The 19,599-nt window shown below is 43.0% G+C and overlaps 1 protein-coding gene and 1 long non-coding RNA gene across 4 annotated transcripts in view; one reads left to right on the top strand and one right to left on the bottom strand.

The window, feature by feature from the left end:
* Positions 1-13,075, top strand: part of NAT8L (N-acetyltransferase 8 like) — a 50,986-nt gene extending 37,911 nt beyond the window's left edge. For 2 of the 3 annotated variants that reach the window (XR_014511384.1, XR_014511385.1), the window contains exon 6: positions 530-807. Coding sequence is in view for 1 of the 3 variants with exons in the window: in XM_083440942.1 (XP_083297068.1) it covers positions 11,394-11,761 (368 nt within the window). In the remaining 2 variants the exon portion in view is untranslated. Of the gene's footprint in view, positions 1-529; positions 808-11,393 lie in introns of those variants that run through there. The other variant, XM_083440942.1, reaches the window with a different exon arrangement.
* Positions 11,885-14,851, bottom strand: LOC310677765. Its single transcript, XR_014511425.1, has 2 exons — positions 13,930-14,851; positions 11,885-13,458 (listed from the first exon to the last, which is right to left on the bottom strand). It is a non-coding gene; the product is annotated as an uncharacterized lncRNA (long non-coding RNA).
* Positions 14,852-19,599: the final 4,748 nt, after the last annotated feature.

Raw genomic sequence — 19,599 nt, 5'->3', positions numbered from 1 at the left:
TTTTACTTAATTCTTTATAACATTTCTGCTAAAACCATATAACTTCATTCCAGCATTCTTCTAACATTCATTAATTTTGCAATATTTCTGTAAATATACTTTAAATTTTTTCCAATCTTATTCCACCGACTCTTCTCCCTGGTCTCGGATTCTGCCAGTCATTTCCGCCAACATGGAAGCTTAGGATCCTATGGTGCCATGCCCTCCCTGCTGCCAACCCCACCTGGAACACACCAGCCGCCATCTCAGGCAGAACACAGAATACGTCCCATGGGCGTCCTGACCAGCACACCTGAGCGGCCCTGGCGTGGCTTCTTGCAGCTCCTCAGCTGGGTGCAGGATTGCACCTTACAAGTAGCTAAGTGCAGTTTCGTGCTGAGCAGAAGGGCTTTCGAGATAATGTTCTCCGAGCCGAGTCCAGTAGCTTAAATAAGAACCACACGCTTTGGGATAGAAATGCGCACAGCAGTGTATTCTGGTGTTGAGGGGCAGAGGAAACAATAACACGGTGGGTTTTTAATTCCTGCAGAGCCAGCACCCTTGGGGTACGGGGAGATCAAGAACCACCCCTGTGCTCACGCTGGACCAAGCACACCTACAGAGCCTGCCTTTCTGGAAGGAAATCTCCAGGACGTCACAGAGAATATTCTACGGACTATTTTGCAGAAAAAGGCAATGCATATCTGTACAGTATATGTTCCAGAGGCTCTCCCCCCCACCCCATTTCTTTCTTTCAAAGTTTCTTCAAGTTATTATTATAAATTCTCTTTCTGTATTAAAAATGGAGTTTGCCTTTTTCCAATTTAACAGATTCCGTGTGCATTTGTCCCTTCGCCAGTTCTATTTCCCCGGTCTCCAAGGAACGCAGTAACACCTGAAACAGATGATTTGAACATCTAGCAGAAACCTCTGATCTCAGGGCTTGGCTCACAGACCATACTGTCACCCTGGCAATAGGACCCAGCAGTGCTGGTTCCTGGGGGTGCCCATTGGTTCTCTTCTTGTTTACAAGTGTTGTTTTCATTTAAAGGCTTTCCCCTTCAGCTCCTTCCCCATAATGCCATCATCCCTCCAGGCTTAGAAGGAAGAGGAAGTGTCTCTGCATGTGAAATCTCCTTCCTTTAAAATAACTTCCCCCCATTACTGTCCAAGCCTTAAAGAAGAAGAAAAATTGGGTCAGAGCAGCAGAGCTGAGAGACTATTTACTACAGCATTTTCCCACTTAACCCTCACCAAGTTGCTGTTGGCCTCAGTTGAGGAGAAAATGCAACTTCTCAGTTGAGGAGAAAATAGCTCCCTTCCAGTCTAGTTTTCAGAATAAAGGTAAAGGGACCCCTGACCATTAGGTCCAGTCGTGGCTGACTCTGGGGTTGCTGCGCTCATCTCGCTTTATTGGCCGAGGGAGCCAGCGTACAGCTTCCGGGTCATGTGGCCAGCATGACTAAGCCGCTTCTGGCGAACCAGAGCAGTGCACGGAAATGCCGCTTACCTTCCCACCGGAGCGGTACCTATTTATCTACTTGCGCTTTGACGTGCTTTTGAACTGCTAGGTTGGCAGGAGCAGGAACCGAGCAACGGGAGCTCGCCCCGTCGCGGGGATTCGAACCACCGACCTTCTGATCGGCAAGTCCTAGCCTCTGTGGTTTAACCCACAGCGCCACCCAGTTTTGAGAATACTGAAACTTAAAATCAAGTCCTGATGCCTTGGTCACTTCACAAGTTCAATAGTTGCATGCCAGGGCCCTGTAACCCCCTGATATAGAAAAATAACCAGGATGCAGGTGGCGCTGTGGTGTAAACTACTGAGCCTCTTGGCCTTGCCGATCGGAAGGTTGGCTGTTCAAATCCCTGTGATGGAGTGAGCTCCCGTTGCTCTGTCCCAGCTCCTGCCAACCTAGTAGCTTGAAAGCACATCAGTGCAAGTAGATAAATAGGTACTGCTGCGGCGGGAAGGTAAACGCCGTTTCCGTGCACTCTGGTTTCCATCACGGTGTCTCATTGTGCTAGAAGCAGTTCAGTCATGCTGGCCACATGACCCGGAAAGCTGTCTGTGGACAAACGCCGGCTCCCTCTGCCTAAAAGCGAGATGAGCGCCACAACCCCATAGTCGCCTTTGACTGGACTTAACTGTCCAGGGGTCCTTTAACTTTTTCTTTTTTCACCTTTAGTACAAAAACCAGACAGGGCAATGAGTAATGAATGGGTCAAACAGGCCACAACATTATTGATTACAGACGTGAAGGTTTTGCCTAAGGCATTGGGTATACCATTTTAACTCCAGCCCATCTGCTGGGAGTGTATTTAGGGTCAACCCAACCTTGGGCGGGTCCTATGACCTACATCAAATAGGGGTACCCGCCCTGAGGGGTCCCCATTTGAGGAGTGCTATGGCCCTAGGTCCCGCCTGGTTGTCTGGACTGAAGCAGCTCCTCAGGGATTCCTTTATCAGGATACACTTTCCCATGGAGGGGCAGACAGAGGCTACAACCTCCCCTCCATCCAAGACTCAGGCTTACCCAGTGCCTAGCTGCACAAAGTTGTGGCGATTGCTATGAGGAAGGAGAAAACCACAGGGCCAGAGCCCATTTGCCAAGTGGAAAAATTCCTGCCCGGCCCCCAAAACAGTGGCCAACAATGTCCATAGCAAGGTCAAGAGCCAGCAAATAGCCAGTATTGGAGGGTGGGAGAAGAGGCCTGGGCAAGCCTTCTGTTTATTCCCAGGGTGCGGACCCAAGTGAGGCCTGGGGAGGTCCTGCACAGCAGCCTGCCTTTGATTGGCCAGTTTGCAGGCAAGCTACGATCCGACCAGGCCCCACACCTAGAACCACCACAGGATTGTGTGGGAGGGGGCCGCAACACCGCCTGCCCAATAGAGGCCAAGCGGGCTTGTAGAACCTGCAAATCCACTACTCAGTCTCATGTTGATTCATGCAAATTAGGAACTCTTTGTTGATTTGCCATTGGTGATCTGGTGAGCTTGTGCATCCTATTGCAGCGATTCGCAACGAACAGTTCTCGAGGTTCTTCTTCAGCTCGCCATGTTTTTAAAGGTGGTTCAGATTGAAAGGGTCAATTGATCATTGGTGCTGTGACAGGGCCTCTTCTGTGGTGGTGCCCACACTTTGGAAATCTCCCCAAGAGGAGATTGCCTAGGACGTTCTCTTCTTCTGGAAGAAAGCCAGAATTGTTTCACTCGGTGAGGGAAGACTACAAGTTTGTTGGCTAGTTTTTTTTTTCAAGGATATGACTCTGTTTCTGTCTTTCTGGGTGGACTTCGGCATTTCAAATCTCAGCGATGCCTCGAGCAAGGCCAAAATTTGGCAACCTCTCGCCTCCCGGTCGGCTCAATTCACTGTGTCATAGTTGTGCCCCCTAAGCTCAGCGCCCATCGCTGTGGAACCGGTCTTAGTGCCCTACATCTGGCTAGGGGTAGTTGGGGCCTGGGGTCAGATTGGCAGAGCACACACTTGGCACAGACCCACGTGTGGGATTTTGGTGGCTGCGGGAGAAAAGGCAAGTCTAGGGGGCTGAGAGGGGACAGAAACACTGGGGCTGAAAGTGGGATAAGAAAGAGTTGGTGGAAGAAGATTGGAAAAAAATTAAGTATATTTACAGAAATATTGTAAAATTAATGAATGTTAGAAGAATGCTAGAAAGAAGTTATATGGCTTTAGTAGAAATGTTATTAAGGATTAAGTAAGAATGGATTGATTATGGGTTAAGGTGTAAAATTTAAGGCTAAATTGCGTTAAGATAAATTATGGAACTAAATTTGAGAAAGAGGGAAAGGACTTGCTGAAACAACTAATTGTACTAGAATACAAAAAGGGAGGTGTGAGGAAGTCAAGGAAATAAGCAAATGAAAATTAAGGATATGAAAACATTGGTGTGTTTTTTTTTCTTTTTTAAATGTTTTTGCTTTTTAAATGTTCTTGTTTTTTGCTTTTTTTAGTGTTTTGATGTAACTGTTGTTGGTGGTGTGTTTTTTTTACTGTATTTTCTTTTTTATCTACTTTTGAAGTTTTGTAACCTTTTATTGTTCGCTTTTCTTTTCTCTGTATTTGTTAAACCCTAATAAATATTTTATTAAAAAAAAAGAAAAGAAAGTGGGATAAGAAAGAGCAAGGTGAGCGTATGGGGTAGCAGGAGGGAGAGCCCAGGAAAGCAAACTCTCTTGTTGTGATCTGTGCCAAAGCAACAAAACCCGCCTGCTGCTTCCCCCCCAGTCCCCAGAGGGCTATGTCGGCTGAGCTGCTCTCGCTGAGAACATAATTGCAGCGTCAGTGAGATCAGAAGAAATCTCGAGTAAATTCTGACGGGATTCAGGGACGCCATGCAGAAGGAGCACCGTATTTTTCGCTCTATAAGACGCACTTTCCCCCCTCCTAAAAAGCAAGGGGAAATGTGTGTGCGTCTTGTGGAGCGAATGCAGGCTGCGCAGCTTTCGATGAAGCCAGGAGAGCAAGAGGGATTGGTGCGCACCTGGTATATCTGGAAGAGTCTCTGCTGATTTTCTGGGAACTGGTTAATGCATTTGCTGAAATGTTTGCGTGGAGAGTAAACACTTATCTGAATGGTTAGGAGAAAAGTTAATGGTGATGATAAACGACAGGAGGAGAAACACAGAATTTGGTTGTTGTTTTTTCCATTTTTTTCATATCATCTTTAGTTTTTATTTAGCAACATTCCTAAATAAAGACATAAAAAACAGTTCATGGAAAGATTTGGTTTTGGAGCTTAAATTTAATATGCAATAGGTAAAATTTGCAAGGACGATACCATGAAATGTATGGAACAACAAATACAAACTTTTGTTAACACAACGGGAAACAATATTAGGTTGAGAAGTAACGGGAATGGGGGGAGGGAGGTATAGGGGAGCATTTGGAAATATATGTGATTTAAGAGGTTAAGAACAAGGAAAAAAAGAAGGAGATTAACATGAATGAAAAGCAAAATCACGTTCTTGTTTGTATTGTGGTTTATTTGGGTTGTAAAATCCTCTGGTGTAAAGAGTGTACAATTTTTTAAAAAAATAAAACTTAAAAAAAATAGTTCGCTATTTAAGAAGCAATTTCTTGAGAAAACAGGATTGGGGTGATATATTCAAAGCAGTAAGAGAGAAATATGGAATTCAGTTGAGCTGAGCAACTGGAAATGATAAAAGGTATTCTCACCCTGTGCTATGTTAATGTAGTCTTACTTTAAATGATATCTTGGTATTTTATATCTTGAAAAATTAGCAAAACTATGCATATTGATAATGGTCTGAAGGGGAACCTATCTGCTTGCTTGGTAGGGCTGTCCTAAAATAAACCTATTTTTAAAATGGTGCTGCTGTTGGTGTATGATATGATGAGCTATGATCTACCAGAGAAGCCATGAACTACCTTATTGGGTTATATTCATGAGTTAATAAGTAAAGCATTGTGTTTTTTAATCCATCAATGGAAACTGTGGCAAGTATATATATGGTGACGCTTTGAGTAGCAGCGTGCAGAAATCTTGGTTGAAAAAGCTACAGGTGCTGGTGCTAAGGGTTAAAAATAATAATACTTCCTGGGTTAGGAGAAGCAAAGATTTTTATTTTTATTTTTATTTTAGCTCATCCTGTCCTAACTTTTTGGAGTTTACCGACTTGTGACTATGGTTGTACTGATTCGGGACTAGAAATAGATTGAGTTTAGGGCTCAATGTGAGAACTGTGAATCATGATAGCTTGGTATATTGAAAACTTAAAGCATGGTTTTGATTTCTTTTGGATGGATTCTGACTGAGGGTATGGACTCGGCTACATTAGTCAAAAAACAGTGTTTAAAATGTGTATAAATGTGCAACGCCAGATGGCGCTGTTGAGCACAAAATTTTTCTATGTGATTTTACATTGCGGTTTTTCCTTTCTTTTGTCATGATTAACATGCCCAACCAAGCTACAGATTTCTAGCATGCCAATACTGCATTCACAGCTGAGGTGGTCAGTTGAAATACTGGATACATGCAAGAGTAATATCTTAATTATCATGCATCACATTAAAATTAGGCCTTAGTGAAGACAGGCTTTCCTGTGGCCTCCGCTTAAAATGTTTATTGCCCAGGCAGCTCCTTCCCCTTTTTGGGGGGGGGGAATTGTCTTAAGTTAGTTCATTCTGTAGCTTTTAATACACCTGGATGCTTTTGGTTTTAACCTGCCTTTGATAGGTAACTTGTGATTGTGCTTTTAACAGTCCTTACCTGGAAATGTATAGAAAAACCAAACACTAAGGTCCTATAGAATCTCTCTGTGATTTTTATAAAATCTGTAGTATGCAAGACTTGGGAGCTCATTTGCAAGACGGCTAGCTTATTTACATCCTTCCTCCGTGAAAAGGGCAAAACAGATATGTGGAATCATAGAATTGTAGAGTCGGGAAAAAATATATATATTTTTTTTAATTTTAAATTGAGGGTAAATTGTTAAAAATACCAGAACAAAGATTTCAGAATGCCAAAATAGCCACATATGTGTTTTCATTACGCCATCTGTTTAAAAAATCATCAGCATGCAAAAATGAAATTGCAACTCCCAATGGAACATCTCTTTGGTTTTGCCAGTTTCTGAGGAGCAGGCAAAAAAATAAAATAAAAACAAAAGAAACCACCAGCTCTATAGGAAAACAAATAAAATTTTGATGTACTGTGAAAACTACAACATCTCCATCAGTGTCAAGCATATATGAAGCAGGCTATTCCATGTGGCAAGCTGAGAAACAGGAGGGGACCAAGACTCAGCGAATGTTGTGTGCAATTTAATCCGTCTCATTTTCCCAGCTATTACTATTAGTTTCTGGTTCTTCGTGAGTCTGGATTTTCCTGCACTTCCATTCCCTTTGAAACCTACTAGTCAGGTAGACCCCAAGCAAGGAAGGCGCCAGTTATTGAAAGATAGGCATCTTGCTCTAGTACAGTGGTGCCTCGCAAGATGAAAAGAATCCGTTCCGCGAGTCTCTTCGTCTTGCGGTTTTTTTCGTCTTGCGAAGCAAGCCTATTAGCGGATTAGCGCTATTAGCGGCTATTAAGGGATTAGCGGCTATTAAGGGATTAGCGGATTAGCTGCTAAAAGGCTATTAGCGGCTTAGTGGATCAGCTGTTAAGCGGCTTAGATCAGCTGTTAAGCGGCTTAGCGAACAGCTGTTAAGCGGCTTAGGGGCTGGAGAAAAAGGGGGGGAGGGAAAAAAACCCCGCAGAACTCGCAAGACATTTTCGTCTTGCAAAGCAAGCCCATAGCAAATTTGTTTTGCGAAGCACCTCCAAAACGGAAAACCCTTTCGTCTAGCGGGTTTTCCGTCTTGCGAGGCATTCGTCTTGCGGGGCACCACTGTATTATATTTAGATAACAGTTTGCTAAGACTTCCCGTGTCCTGGAAAAACAAGCAAAGAAACTGTAAAAGCTCAGAATATATACGTTTGGCTGCAGCAAGCAGAAGACCAAAACAGGCAAACATCAGAAAATCCACCACAAATATACAAATGCAAACGCCTAACGAAGCAGTTGGAGTTAACATAGAAGTAATTAACTCAGTCAGCCTATGACATCACTCCAGAAAGCCACATTTTGCTCTAGTTTGAGAGTTGTACTTTCCATGCGCAAGTCAGGCCTTGCTTTGTTGTAAATAAAAATTGCCCTTTTCCCTTATGGGGTATCCAAGAGCCCATATAGAGTCCTTACATAGGCTCCCTATTGGTAGGAGAGAATAACAGAGGCCAACCAGAGAATATTGAGAAGCAAAGCAGCTAGTGAGCTTGATCTTTATTGATCTGTTGCAACAGGGTGCTCCCCTCACCAGCGGGAGAGGAGGAGGAACCCAGAAAAATAGTGTGCAAGGCCTTATAATGACTTTTGAAATTGCCACCCTGTAGATCAAGACCACCCCCAGAAACATCATACATACATCACAGAAGGGGTGTAACCTAAGACCACCCCTCATCACACCTGCATCACAGAAAATGCAGTCTAAAACAGAAATTTGAATGTTGTTTTTCTCCTGTTGTTGTTTATCTCCTGTCTGGCAGGTTCCTTGATTGGATTGCCAGTCTTTTGTAGTGGTAAATACTTAGGTTCCTGGGCCAGGTCACAGGCTCACACCCTATTCATATCTTAAATGTGCCCTTAAGACAGGATTTGTGAGGAAAGAGACAATGGGGAGGTTTCCCACTTTGACCTTGCAGAGAAAACATTTGCTCAGTTTAGGAATCAAAATGGTTCCAGGTTGGCCTTCCTGTGCTGATCTATGTATGTGCTTGGTTGGTACACTTATGAACATTACCATATATCTAAGACCTCAGAATTCTTATCGCAGCTTGTCCTCAGCACACGAACCGTAATGATCCGATACCGTACATTGTCCCTCATAAAACACTTCCCGCTTTATAGTTTTTGCACATTATTTGGGGGGCGGGTTTAAGGTTTTGTGGCCCAGCAGCTGTCTCGGGATGCCAGATGCTGACCCCGTCGCTGTTTTCCCTGCTCAAGCAATCCCAATGAACTACAAACACACAAAGCTTTATTTTTATTTTAGCTTCCGTCCTTTTTTATCGTTACCATGTGGGAACCGATCCTGAGTGTTATGTACTGAAGTTCTCACCCTGGGCCAGCAGGGGGATACTGTAGATAATTATGCAAATAAGGGATCAAAAGTGACATTCAGTGATTGGATAGTTTTAGGAAATTGTTACAGTTACGTTGTACTGGAGCTCAATATAAGCAGGCTGACTGAACCCTTCAGTTCTGTTCTGTTCTGTTCTGTTCTGGCCTCTGAATAAACAAGAGCTGTTTGAAGAATCGCTGTGTCGTCTGATATGTTCACCCACAACTTAACACTGAGAGAGAACCATTTGCAAGCTATGCTCTTTGCTCCGTTAAGGGCATGGACTGGCTGAATTGTGTGGTGAGATGTGGGGGACAGTGTGTAATGTATCAGTGACCTCGGAGAGTTTTATAAGGTCCAGGGCCGTATAGATTTTGCACCTCTATAATAAAGTCCATCAAATAGCTTGCAAGGAGAGAGAAGAAGCAGGGTTAAACTTCACAGGGGTGTTCGACTCTTTAACAATGCATTCATTTGTTTGCGAATATTATTACCAGTAATGTTTGCCTTCTGATTTAGCAGAAATAATATTTAAATGGACATGCATTTCTAGTTCCTGTGAATATTATTTCAAGGCCTAGCCTCAAATCTTGGGCTGTGACGATGAGAAGCGCTGGATTACTACGGCACAAGATAGTGAGAAACGGATGACAACTTTTTTCCCTGCCTTTCAAATCTATTCTAAGACAAAAATCAAATCAAATTGTGGAGTGATATCAAAGGGTCCTGTTCACTCAGAGCTCTCCAAATATCATTTAGGTTGCAATGCTATCCCCACTTACCTGGGAGCAAGCCCTGTTATTTAATGAGACTTACTTCTGAGTGAACATCAGTATAAGTATATTAGTTTCTGCAGCAGACCCAGAAGCGCTTAAGAAATATAAGAAATTGCATCATTCATTAGCTGAGTTCCAAAGTAACTTCTAGGAAAAAGCAAACAAACCTCAAAGCTTAAAAAGAAATTCAAACTGTGCTATATGTACATGATAGCAGAAGGAAAACATACCTTGTGGTTTTTGCCATGGTGTACGTGGAAGTTCGTAATTTACCGCTTGGTGCCATCTGTATCATCCTGCTAAGGTGTGCTGATCTTCCTTTTGTTTTGTTTTTTAATAATATTTATTGGAAGTTTAATAGTTACAGAAAGAAAAAAAGAGAAAAAACAACAAAGAATTTAACAAACAATACATCAAAAATAAAAAAGAAAACAAAAAAACAATACATCAAAACAACAAGAAAAACAAAAACATTTAAAAACGCATCCAATTTCCATGTCCTTTTGCTCTCCTAGATTTCTGATTATTGTAGAAGTATGGTGAGATATTCCTCACCAGTTTGCAGGACAGGAAAGGCAACTGGTGATGAGCAAGTGACTGGTTTCATCCCATGTTAAGCGAGCGATTGGATGAGGAAAAAACAATCAAGGGCACCGGCCAGTCTGCCCAAAAGGACGGCTCGCTTTTGATGCCAGTTTGGCAAGTTAAATTAAAAAAAACCAACCAAATTCGTTGTCTCATTACAAATGAGGAACAGGAGCAAATTAATGGAAGGGAGGTTTGTCGTTCATAACAGCTAAATAGAAACAGACGATGAGGGTGTATTGCGGAGGAGGGCTGTCATCTTACGCTCTTAGCTGAAGATGAGAAAAATGGGAGCATTGCAAACTCCCCTGGACAGGAAAATACATTTTCCTGGCCTGCCGGGTCCATCATTGCAGCCACAAGCCCCCGCTGCATTATGTGAGTAAGACATTCATCAGGCCTTGCTAGAAAAAGGTTGAGGCTCTACTGTACCGTAGTGAGAAAAAAACTGCAATATACAGTGATACCTTGGTTCTCAAACTTAATCCGTTCTGGAAGTCAGTTCCAAAACCAAGGCGCGCTTTCTCATAGCAAGTAATGCAAAATGGATTAATCCATTTCAGACTTTAAAAACAACCCCTAAAACAGCAATTTAACATGAATTTTACTATTTAAAAAGACCATTGATCCATAAAATGAAAGCAATAATCAATGTACTGTACTATAAAATAAATAAGACAGTATTCTAGATGATCAAAATTAAAATTTTATTTATTTACTACCTGCACTGATGATAGTCGTTGTTTGGATGGGGGGCTTTTATCCATTTCCGCAGTCATACAATCAATCAGTAGCTGAACTGGGTTCCACAGGGCCACAAAAACGAATTAACCGAAAAAGCCTCAAAAACGCAAAATAGCAAAAACAAAAGCACCAAACTTAATCTGTTCCAGAAGTCCGTTTGACTTCTGAAATGTTTGAAAACCAAGGCACAGCTTCTGATTGGTGCAGGCGCTCTGGAAACAGTAGCTGACAGGCACATCGGACGTTTGGCTTCAAAAAAACATTCGACAACTGGAACACTTACTTCTGGGTTTTCAGCATTTGGGAACCAAGGCGTTTGAAAACCAAGGCACCACTGTAGAGGGATTCATAAGATTCTCAGGTGATGAGAGTTACACAGCCAATTTTCTGGTTCTTCAGGGTCATAGCTTTTTTAAAAACTAGATCTCAAGATCCACTGATGGAGCTTGCAGGAACGCAAGCGCAGAAATGTCAGAGGGAAACTTCTGGAAAAGTGCCGCCTCTGCTTGGTTTTTTCTCTCAAGGGCACACTGTTTGGTATTGACTGTCCGTCTGTGAGCTCGGAAAGAAATAGGGAAAACGTCCGACAAACCCCAGAGATGTGTATTTGAAGACGCCTTTTGTGTTTTGTTTCCCAGATTCACATGTCGCTTTGTACCTGCAGGTTCCTGCTTCTGGGTGGCCGTGTTGAACGGCAACGTGGTGGGCATCGTAGCCGCGAGGGGCAACGAGGAAGACAACACGGTGGAGCTGCGCCGCATGTCGGTCGACTCCAAATACCGCGGAAAAGGGATCGCCAAAGCTCTGGGTCGGAAGGTGGTTGAGTTTGCCATGGTCAATAACTACTCCTCGATTGTACTGGGAACCACGGCGGTCAAGGTGGCGGCTCACAAGTTGTACGAGTCTTTGGGATTCAAGCATGTGGGTGTCGCTGAAGACTACACACTGCCTGGGATGACAAATTCTATTCTAGAGCGAATGTTTTTCCAGCTACGCTTCCACCGCTACTGCCTGCAGCTGCGCGAAGAATAATTATAATAATAAAACCCGCCCCGCGTTTATTTCGTTCCTCCCCAAAATCTTTTCTGCCTGTGTTTTGTGGGAGTTTCGCCATTGTTTATTTGCAGGTTGCCTTGTATTTTGTTTTATTCCCCCCCCCCCCTGTTCCATCATTTCATCCCACCCCTCTTCATTTGCTTTGTACAGATGTACAAACAAAGGCTCCCTTCTTTTTCCCTGACATGCTTGTAGAGTGACGGTGCTAAATGCAGGAGGTTACGGCGGACTGCTCTAAAGGCGCGTACGTTTGCTCGGCAGCCTAGGAGTTCAGGACGGACCACCCTCTCCCCTCCTGCCCTCTCTCTGTCTTGCCCAGGTTACCTACATAAGCACAGGAACTTTAAACGCATAACAATATAGCTTGTCCGGTGTGTGTCGTAAATAGAATATCTGCGCCCCCCCTGCCCCGCCCCCCGAAATATTAACAAAAGTATAGTAATACTTCATGATACAGCTAAGTGCAGAAATTTTACTTGAATGCATTTTTCAGTATTTCATGGACAGGTATGCATTCGTTTTACCATGACATATTGATTAATAATACTGAAAGAAAAATGTGAAAAAACCCCTGCTTGCTATAATGCATGAAAAGGAAGTTTTTGCATGCATACAAACACACAGCACTGCCAAGTAGGCTCTCTGATCTTGCACTTTTTCGATGTACCTCATTCTGTCAACTGTCTGAAAGAATCTCGGTGCATCTGATAACTATGACTTGTTCTTTTATCCTCATTTCCTTCTTAAGCCAGCAAAAAGACTTGAAGTATTTTGAACCCTGAGCCCAGTGTAATATATGTAAATTGTTGAAATATCATCTGCGCTGATGTATATATAACCTGCAGTTCTGTGCCAGACATCTGTATATGCAGTAGAAATCCTTCTGGTTTAATTTTATATTATTATTTTTTGGTCTTCATGTATAGCTTTGTTTATTATTCTTTGCTTCCTTTATTCAAGCTCTAGCTTTTGCCGACTCGTTTCACAGAGGCAAAATGGAGGCTTCTATTTCTATGGCAACACACCTGTATGCTACTATGTGCACCAAAATCTATGCTTCAGAAAAGCAATATGCAAAAGGCAGATAACTCTAAGTGGCAAGTTTGGCTGAAAGCAGCAGGGGAAACAAAAATGCTCCTTCAACCAACTGCTAGTGGCATAAATATAGACAGCCTGCCGTTAAAAGTAACCGCTGCTTTTTAAAGATGTCGGATTTGTCAATTGTACAGTGCAATGCAAGCGGCAATGCAACACAGATTTGGCATGTGTCTGTAGCGCCCGTCACAAAAACAACAACAACAACTACCAAGGTTACAGCTTCTTCTATAACTTACTTTAATAAACAGCAACTTTGCATGACGTATATCTCGAGGGAACTCAGAATGTTTTAAAATTTAAAATGTGATATATCAGAAATGATAAGTACATTTCTGGTTGCACTGAGTTTGGGTGGGTCAGAAGAGTCTGCTTTTTAAAGGGAAACCCCATTTAACGTATTTCCTCGTTTTGTTTTGTTTTTAAACCGCCTCGATAGAAATTAGGTAAAATGTTTGAGGCTACCGTTTCAAAGATGCGATAAGGGAAGAACTCAAAGGGGGAAGTGATTCTTTCTAGAACCAGAAATGCTCAAGGGCAAAAATTATCTGCCCTTTGACGCAAAGACAGGATGTTTTCTGTGTACAGTGGTGCCCCGCAAGACGAATGCCTCGCAAGACGGAAAACCTGCTAGACGAAAGGGTTTTCCGTTTTGGAGGTGCTTCGCAAAACGAATTTGCTATGGGCTTGCTTCGCAAGACGAAAATGTATTGCAATTCCTGGGGTTTTCCCCCCCTCCCTCCCTTTTTCCCAAGCCCCTAAGCCGCTTAACAGCTGTTCGCTAAGCCGCTTAACAGCTGATCGCTAAGCCGCTTAACAGCTGATCTAAGCCGCTTATCAGCTGATCTAAGCCGCTAATAGCCTTTTAGCAGCTAATCCCTTAAGCCTTTAATAGCCGCTAATAGCCTTTTAGCAGCTAATCCGCTAATCCCTTAAGCCTTTAATAGCCGCTAATAGCGCTAATCCGCTAATGGGCTTGCTTCGCAAGACGAAAAAAACCGCAAGACGAAGAGACTCGCGGAACGGATTCTTTTCGTCTTGCGAGGCACCACTGTATGCAGAAAAATTGGTAGGGTCAAGATGACTGTTGCCCTCATTATTCCTCCAACCAACATGGAGAAGGCAGTTTCTACTTTCTCCTTATCCAAGAGAGGGTGTATTTCATGGAAGACAAATGTCACTGATAGGTCTCCACCAGATGACCTTTTTATTGATTTGTTTGCACAAATTCGCAGGGAGGTTAGACGATGTTGGTGATTCCACAGAGCATTCATTCTAATTTGTTTGTGGGGAAGTTGTACAAGATTGCATCAGGCAGTTGGCTATTCCACACTGAATTTCCCCATCACTTTCCTTACTGCAAAAAAAGTCCAATCTGAGGGGAGGGGAGTTTATTGCGCAAGATCGCCAAATCAACTTTAATTGCACAACCCGAATTCGCAGGTATATGATTGAATCTCGCCCCCCCCCCAAATAGTGACATCCTGGAAGCATCCATAGTCCAATTCCTAGCACAGAGCAAGAGGAGCCATTACAACCTCCATGCACACGATAAGATCTCAGCCAAATAAAGTGGTAAGAATAATTCACAAAAGCCAAAATATTTTTATTTTTAACTACTTAATGCCTTGTCAGTGTTGGTATTCTTCCTGCCTCAGACATTGCTATACCTAAGAATGGCAGCAATCCAACTATGTCCCAGCAATAAAAACAAATTGATTAGTAATATAGATTAAATTTGATTTACAGAATGTACTTATTGGAACTGAGTGTGTGTGGACACGGAATGTATTTTTTAAAAATTTCTATGCTGTACATTTCTCCTGAAGCTAAAATGTGTATCGTGGGAAGGTGTAGAATAGAGGTGTAAAGTGTACAGAAATTGGTATAATATTTTCTAGCTGTTTTCAGTGATTTCATTAAACTGCATAACACAGAATAATATAAAGTATTAGGAAAAAAGTGAAAGAAAATGACTGCTTGTGCCTTTTAATCTTCTTTTCCCCCCCTTCTGTGTTGTCACTACGCTAAATGATTTCTGGAGAATTAAATCATGCTTTATAGCCCAATTTGAATGAGCAGGGGGTGTGGGGGTGGGAATGAGAGTGGCTGATAGTCTATAAAGTGAATATTATTTCCAACGTCATGTTAGACTAACAGCATGCTCCACATGTCATTCAGGAGAACCCATAAAAAAAACACATTAAAGTCTTCAAAGACAAAAGGCCATCGGCGCCACCGTTCATCTCACGGCACTCTTTTTGACGTAGTCTTCATATGTGGCTTTATTCCTTGGCCTGATAGAAAACTGTTAACAATTCCAAGCTCAGCTCACCATAACTGGAATGAAGTAGCCATGGGAGCCAGCACCTCTACAAGCAAACATTTACGTCTCAAATGACAAAAAGGTTCTCCTAGTGTCTTCTTCTTCGATGATGCCTCAGAGCCTAGTAAGATTGTCTTCCGTAAACACGGTTTTAACAATGAGTCCTTAAGTGACTGTGGAGACCAATTCTGGACCCACACGTCCTTCCACAGAGGGGACATAGGTTTCGGGGCGGGAGTTGATCACGGTGTGGATTTGCCAAGCGTGCCTTCCTCTTAGCACGTTTCTCCCTTGCGTCCTGAGTTTGAGTGTCTTCAAAGCCCATGGCACCTTTGGTAAAGGCTGTTCTCCAGTTGGAGCGCTCACAGGCCAGTGTTTCCCAATTGTTGGTGTTTATACTACATTTTTTAAGATTTGCCTTGAGACAGTCTTTAAACCTCTTTTGTTGACCACAAGCGTTAATGCTTTCCATTTTTGAGTTCTAATGTGGAACCCCTCTAATGACCCAATGGATTTTGTTCATAAAGTGCCTTCATTTTGTGTGCGTGTATGTGTATGTGTGTGATCACTGGAACAGGACCCAAATATGGGTGGCATAACAACCTCTGAACACATTTGTGCAATGCACTGTTTGGGGGCACAACTCAGCCTAGGAAGCAAACCTTGTGCTTAGCTATCTTTGCTCATCCATAAGTTTGGTATAACCTGCCTCTACTTCTTCAAGAAGCAAATCTGGCTTGTAGATTCAGCAGTGTCTGCCTTATACTTCTTTAGTATTCTGGCGATGAGCATTGCTTTTGGTTGCCATAGCCCCGGTCTACGAAAAGCAAGTGGCACCCTAAAAAGTCTGCCTAAATTTATGTTTGTGCCTATGGGCTTTCAATAGTGTCCTTGACCTGACCTTGCCACTTCCACCACCATAGAACTCTAAATAATAACGTGGATAAATTGCTGGTACTCGGAATACTTTGGCGAATTGGTTAAGTTGAATACTTTGGCTGCGTATCGGTGGCAGAACCTCTCTTACACAATCAGCCGTTGTCTCGCTAATGCCAAAGATGGCCGTGACAGCTGATGTGAGTTCTTTCTGTTGCATTGTATAGATGACATAGTCAACCAAACCCAAAGAGCCTTGTCTGGCCATTATTTCAACCCTAAATCTGGGAATGAACGGGTTACTTACACTTACACAAGGTGTGGTGCCATGATTTGTGGAGGGCAAAAATTCTCTCTTTAAGAATAAATATTTTTATTGCTTTTCCAATATCATTCCAATAACAGCCTTGTTATAGCAATGCCAATTTTATCCAATTAATACAATCATTAAAACCAATTGTTTATATACCAAATTCTACAATTTAGTTAAAGTGGCCTCCTCATGTGCTAGATTTGATGGCTTCCTGATTGTTTTTTGTTTTTTATTTTCTGCGTTCCAAGAGCTTAATAATTTCAATTACAATCCCTTCAAGATAATAATCCCTTATACAATGGCTACCATCTTACGGTTTCAATTCATGTTAATATATTAAGTACTTTATAAAGTTTCAAGTGAGGTACTCCAACTGGATTCATGGTTCTTTCCTGAGTGTGGTAATCCCCCCCCCCCCCATGATGTTGTCCCAACATAAATGGTGTTGTGTCCTTCATTCTTCCAACTGTTGATCTTTCCCATCATGACTCGGGGGGGAAAGGTTGTGTCACAGTTTTCCAAAAGCTTCTACATTGCTTTGTCCCATGATTCAGGATCTTGTTGAGACAAATAAACTGTCCTCACCATTATTATTTTTCAACCTAGGAAGAGTGGTCCTGATTCCGGAGGGCAAAAATTCCCATTCTCCCCAGTTGAACTTGTGAGGTCCTGTCTGATCTGCCCCACCAAAGTTGTGATAAATGATGGTGCCTTAGATCTGTGAGCTGCCTTTGAACTGTCAGATCTGATCTGGTGCAGGATGTCAGTGTTGTCTAACCACTCAGAAACTATCACCACAGCACAATCAAACTGAACATGAGTGAGTAGAATGTTTACCAGAAATTATGAACTGAGTGGTTGGCTGCAGTGGACAGAAACAAGCTCTTAGTATTAGAATTTAGGTCCTTCAGATTAAGCTGATTTGTGATAGGTTAAGGACTCAAAAGGAAGAGCTTCATGTGAAGCAGAATTGGCATACGGAAATCAAAATCACAAAATATGGGGGTTGCCACTAGCTTAGATGGTTTCCAAACTTGGCCCTATCTTGCTTGCAAATATGTGCATGTCCAAATAACAAAACGGAAGGCTGAATCTTTCTACGAATGAGAGCTGGAACTGCCTTCACAATCTCTCATCTTTACAGATTCCCCATAATACCGCTTGCCATTCTTCCAAATCTCCAATACAACCACCTTTGGTAGACCATTCCTCTTTTGTCATTGCTGAACCTCATTTCATAGTCCCTCAGGTCTACAGTTTTGATGCTCAGTTAGGAATAAATTTATATTTCTGCTTTAGGCAAACAGCGATTCCTATAATTCCACTGGCAATGAACAACTAGTGCATTGATTTCTAAAATCACAAAAACAAACAAACAAACATTTCAGGCTCGCAGGGACAACCTGTAACATATTGCATCCTTTCACACCTCATTCTTTCTTACTTAAACCTTTAAACCTTTTAAGTCTTCCAGTGAGGGCCAAATGCATCTAACATCTGTGCCTGGATCATAGCTGTCAACTTACAGATTTGAAAATAAGAGACCAGCAGCCTCGAAAATAAGGGATCAGCAGCCAAAATAAGGGATTTTAGTCAACCAACAGCCAAACGAAGCCTCAAGCGGTGGTTCCCACAGCGCAGCAACCCAGCAAAGGGGATGCAGCAAGGAAAACCACCGTCACCTCTCCACTGGGAAGCGCTGAGCAAAGGCGAGTCCCCAGGCAACACGGCCAATTTGATCGGCACTAGGCATGCAAGCTCCACCCCCCAGTCGTTCCTAGACTCCTTATTGGGTGAGCAACGCAGCCAAGCAACACAGTTGGAGCCTCCCTCCTCCCTGGCCGGCAGGGAGGGAGGGAGAGGAGCTGCTTCCTTTGAAACCCGGGAAATTTAAGAGACATCATCAATAAGGGACAGCAGCGGGACACGGCGCTGGGATAAGGGACTTTCCCACCAAATAAGGGATGGTTGACAGCTATGGCCTGGATTTTCGGATAGACTTTTCTTTTCTGAAAAGCAGTCACAGATTGTCTGATTTGCATGGGGGTCATGGCATGTAACCTGTTCCCCATGCATGAGTTTTCCAAAGCAAATACACCCCCCCAAGAGCTGCTATTATCACAACTCTTGAATGCACACCTGTTCACGCGTTCTGGAGAGTAGTGAAAAAGAGCCCACATAGAAAAGGATCATGTCATTGTGTTTGAAGACGAAAAAAAAAAAAGAGATTATGCATTGTTTTGATATTTTAAATCAGTAAAATTAGAGGGTTATACCAGAAATGCTTATGTTTTTCTATTCTGTATTAAGTCTGTTAGATATGTGATTTAACACATTTCCAGTAGCATTGTTCAGACCCAACTGGGAGTACAACACAAACTTATGAAGAGATCCACAATCAGATGATTAGTTGCAGGCAGAGGAGTTGAAAGAAAGACAGCTTTTCCTCTTTTGCCAATGTTTCCTCTAGCATGCATTCTCAGTTTATGTTAACAGATCTTCCAAGCATATTCCAAAACTGAGAATATGCTGAATTCAAAGGCTCCACCATCTGCGTTTCTCCAGTGATGTGTGGAGGGGACAATATTGGATGGATTTATGTCTGTTCAGTGGACCAGTGAAGGCGGTGAAGGTCCTGTGTGAGTGTCTGGAGGCGGTTGGAAGATGGATGGCGGCTAACAGATTGAGGTTGAATCCTGAAAAGACAGAAGTACTGTTTTTGGGGGACAGGAGGCGGGCAGGTGTGGAGGACTCCCTGGTCCTGAATGGGGTAACTGTGCCCCTGAAGAACCAGGTGCGCAGCCTGGAAGTCATTCTGGACTCACAGCTGTCCATGGAGGCACAGGTCAAATCTGTGTCCAGGGCAGCTGTTTATCTACCCGCGGTCTTTATCGCCAGAGTGGTGCATGCTCTAGTTATCTCTCGCTTGGACTACTGCAGTGCGCTTTATGTGGGGCTACCTTTGAAGGTGACCCGGAAACTACAACTAATCCAGAATGCAGCAGCTAGACTGATGACTGGGAGTGGCCGCCGAGACCACATAACACCGGTCCTGAGAGATCTGCATTGGCTCCCAGTACGTTTCCAAGCACAATTCAAAGTGTTGGTGCTGATCTTTAAAGCCCTAAACGGCCTCAGCCCAGTATCCCTGAAGGAGCGTCTCCATCCCATCGTTCAGCCCGGACATGGAGGTCCAGCTCTGAG

This window comes from Podarcis tiliguerta, assembly GCF_965153285.1.
Source record: "Podarcis tiliguerta genome assembly, chromosome: 5".
Lineage (NCBI taxonomy): Eukaryota > Metazoa > Chordata > Lepidosauria > Squamata > Lacertidae > Podarcis > Podarcis tiliguerta.
This window is presented reverse-complemented; position numbering and strand designations above follow the sequence as displayed.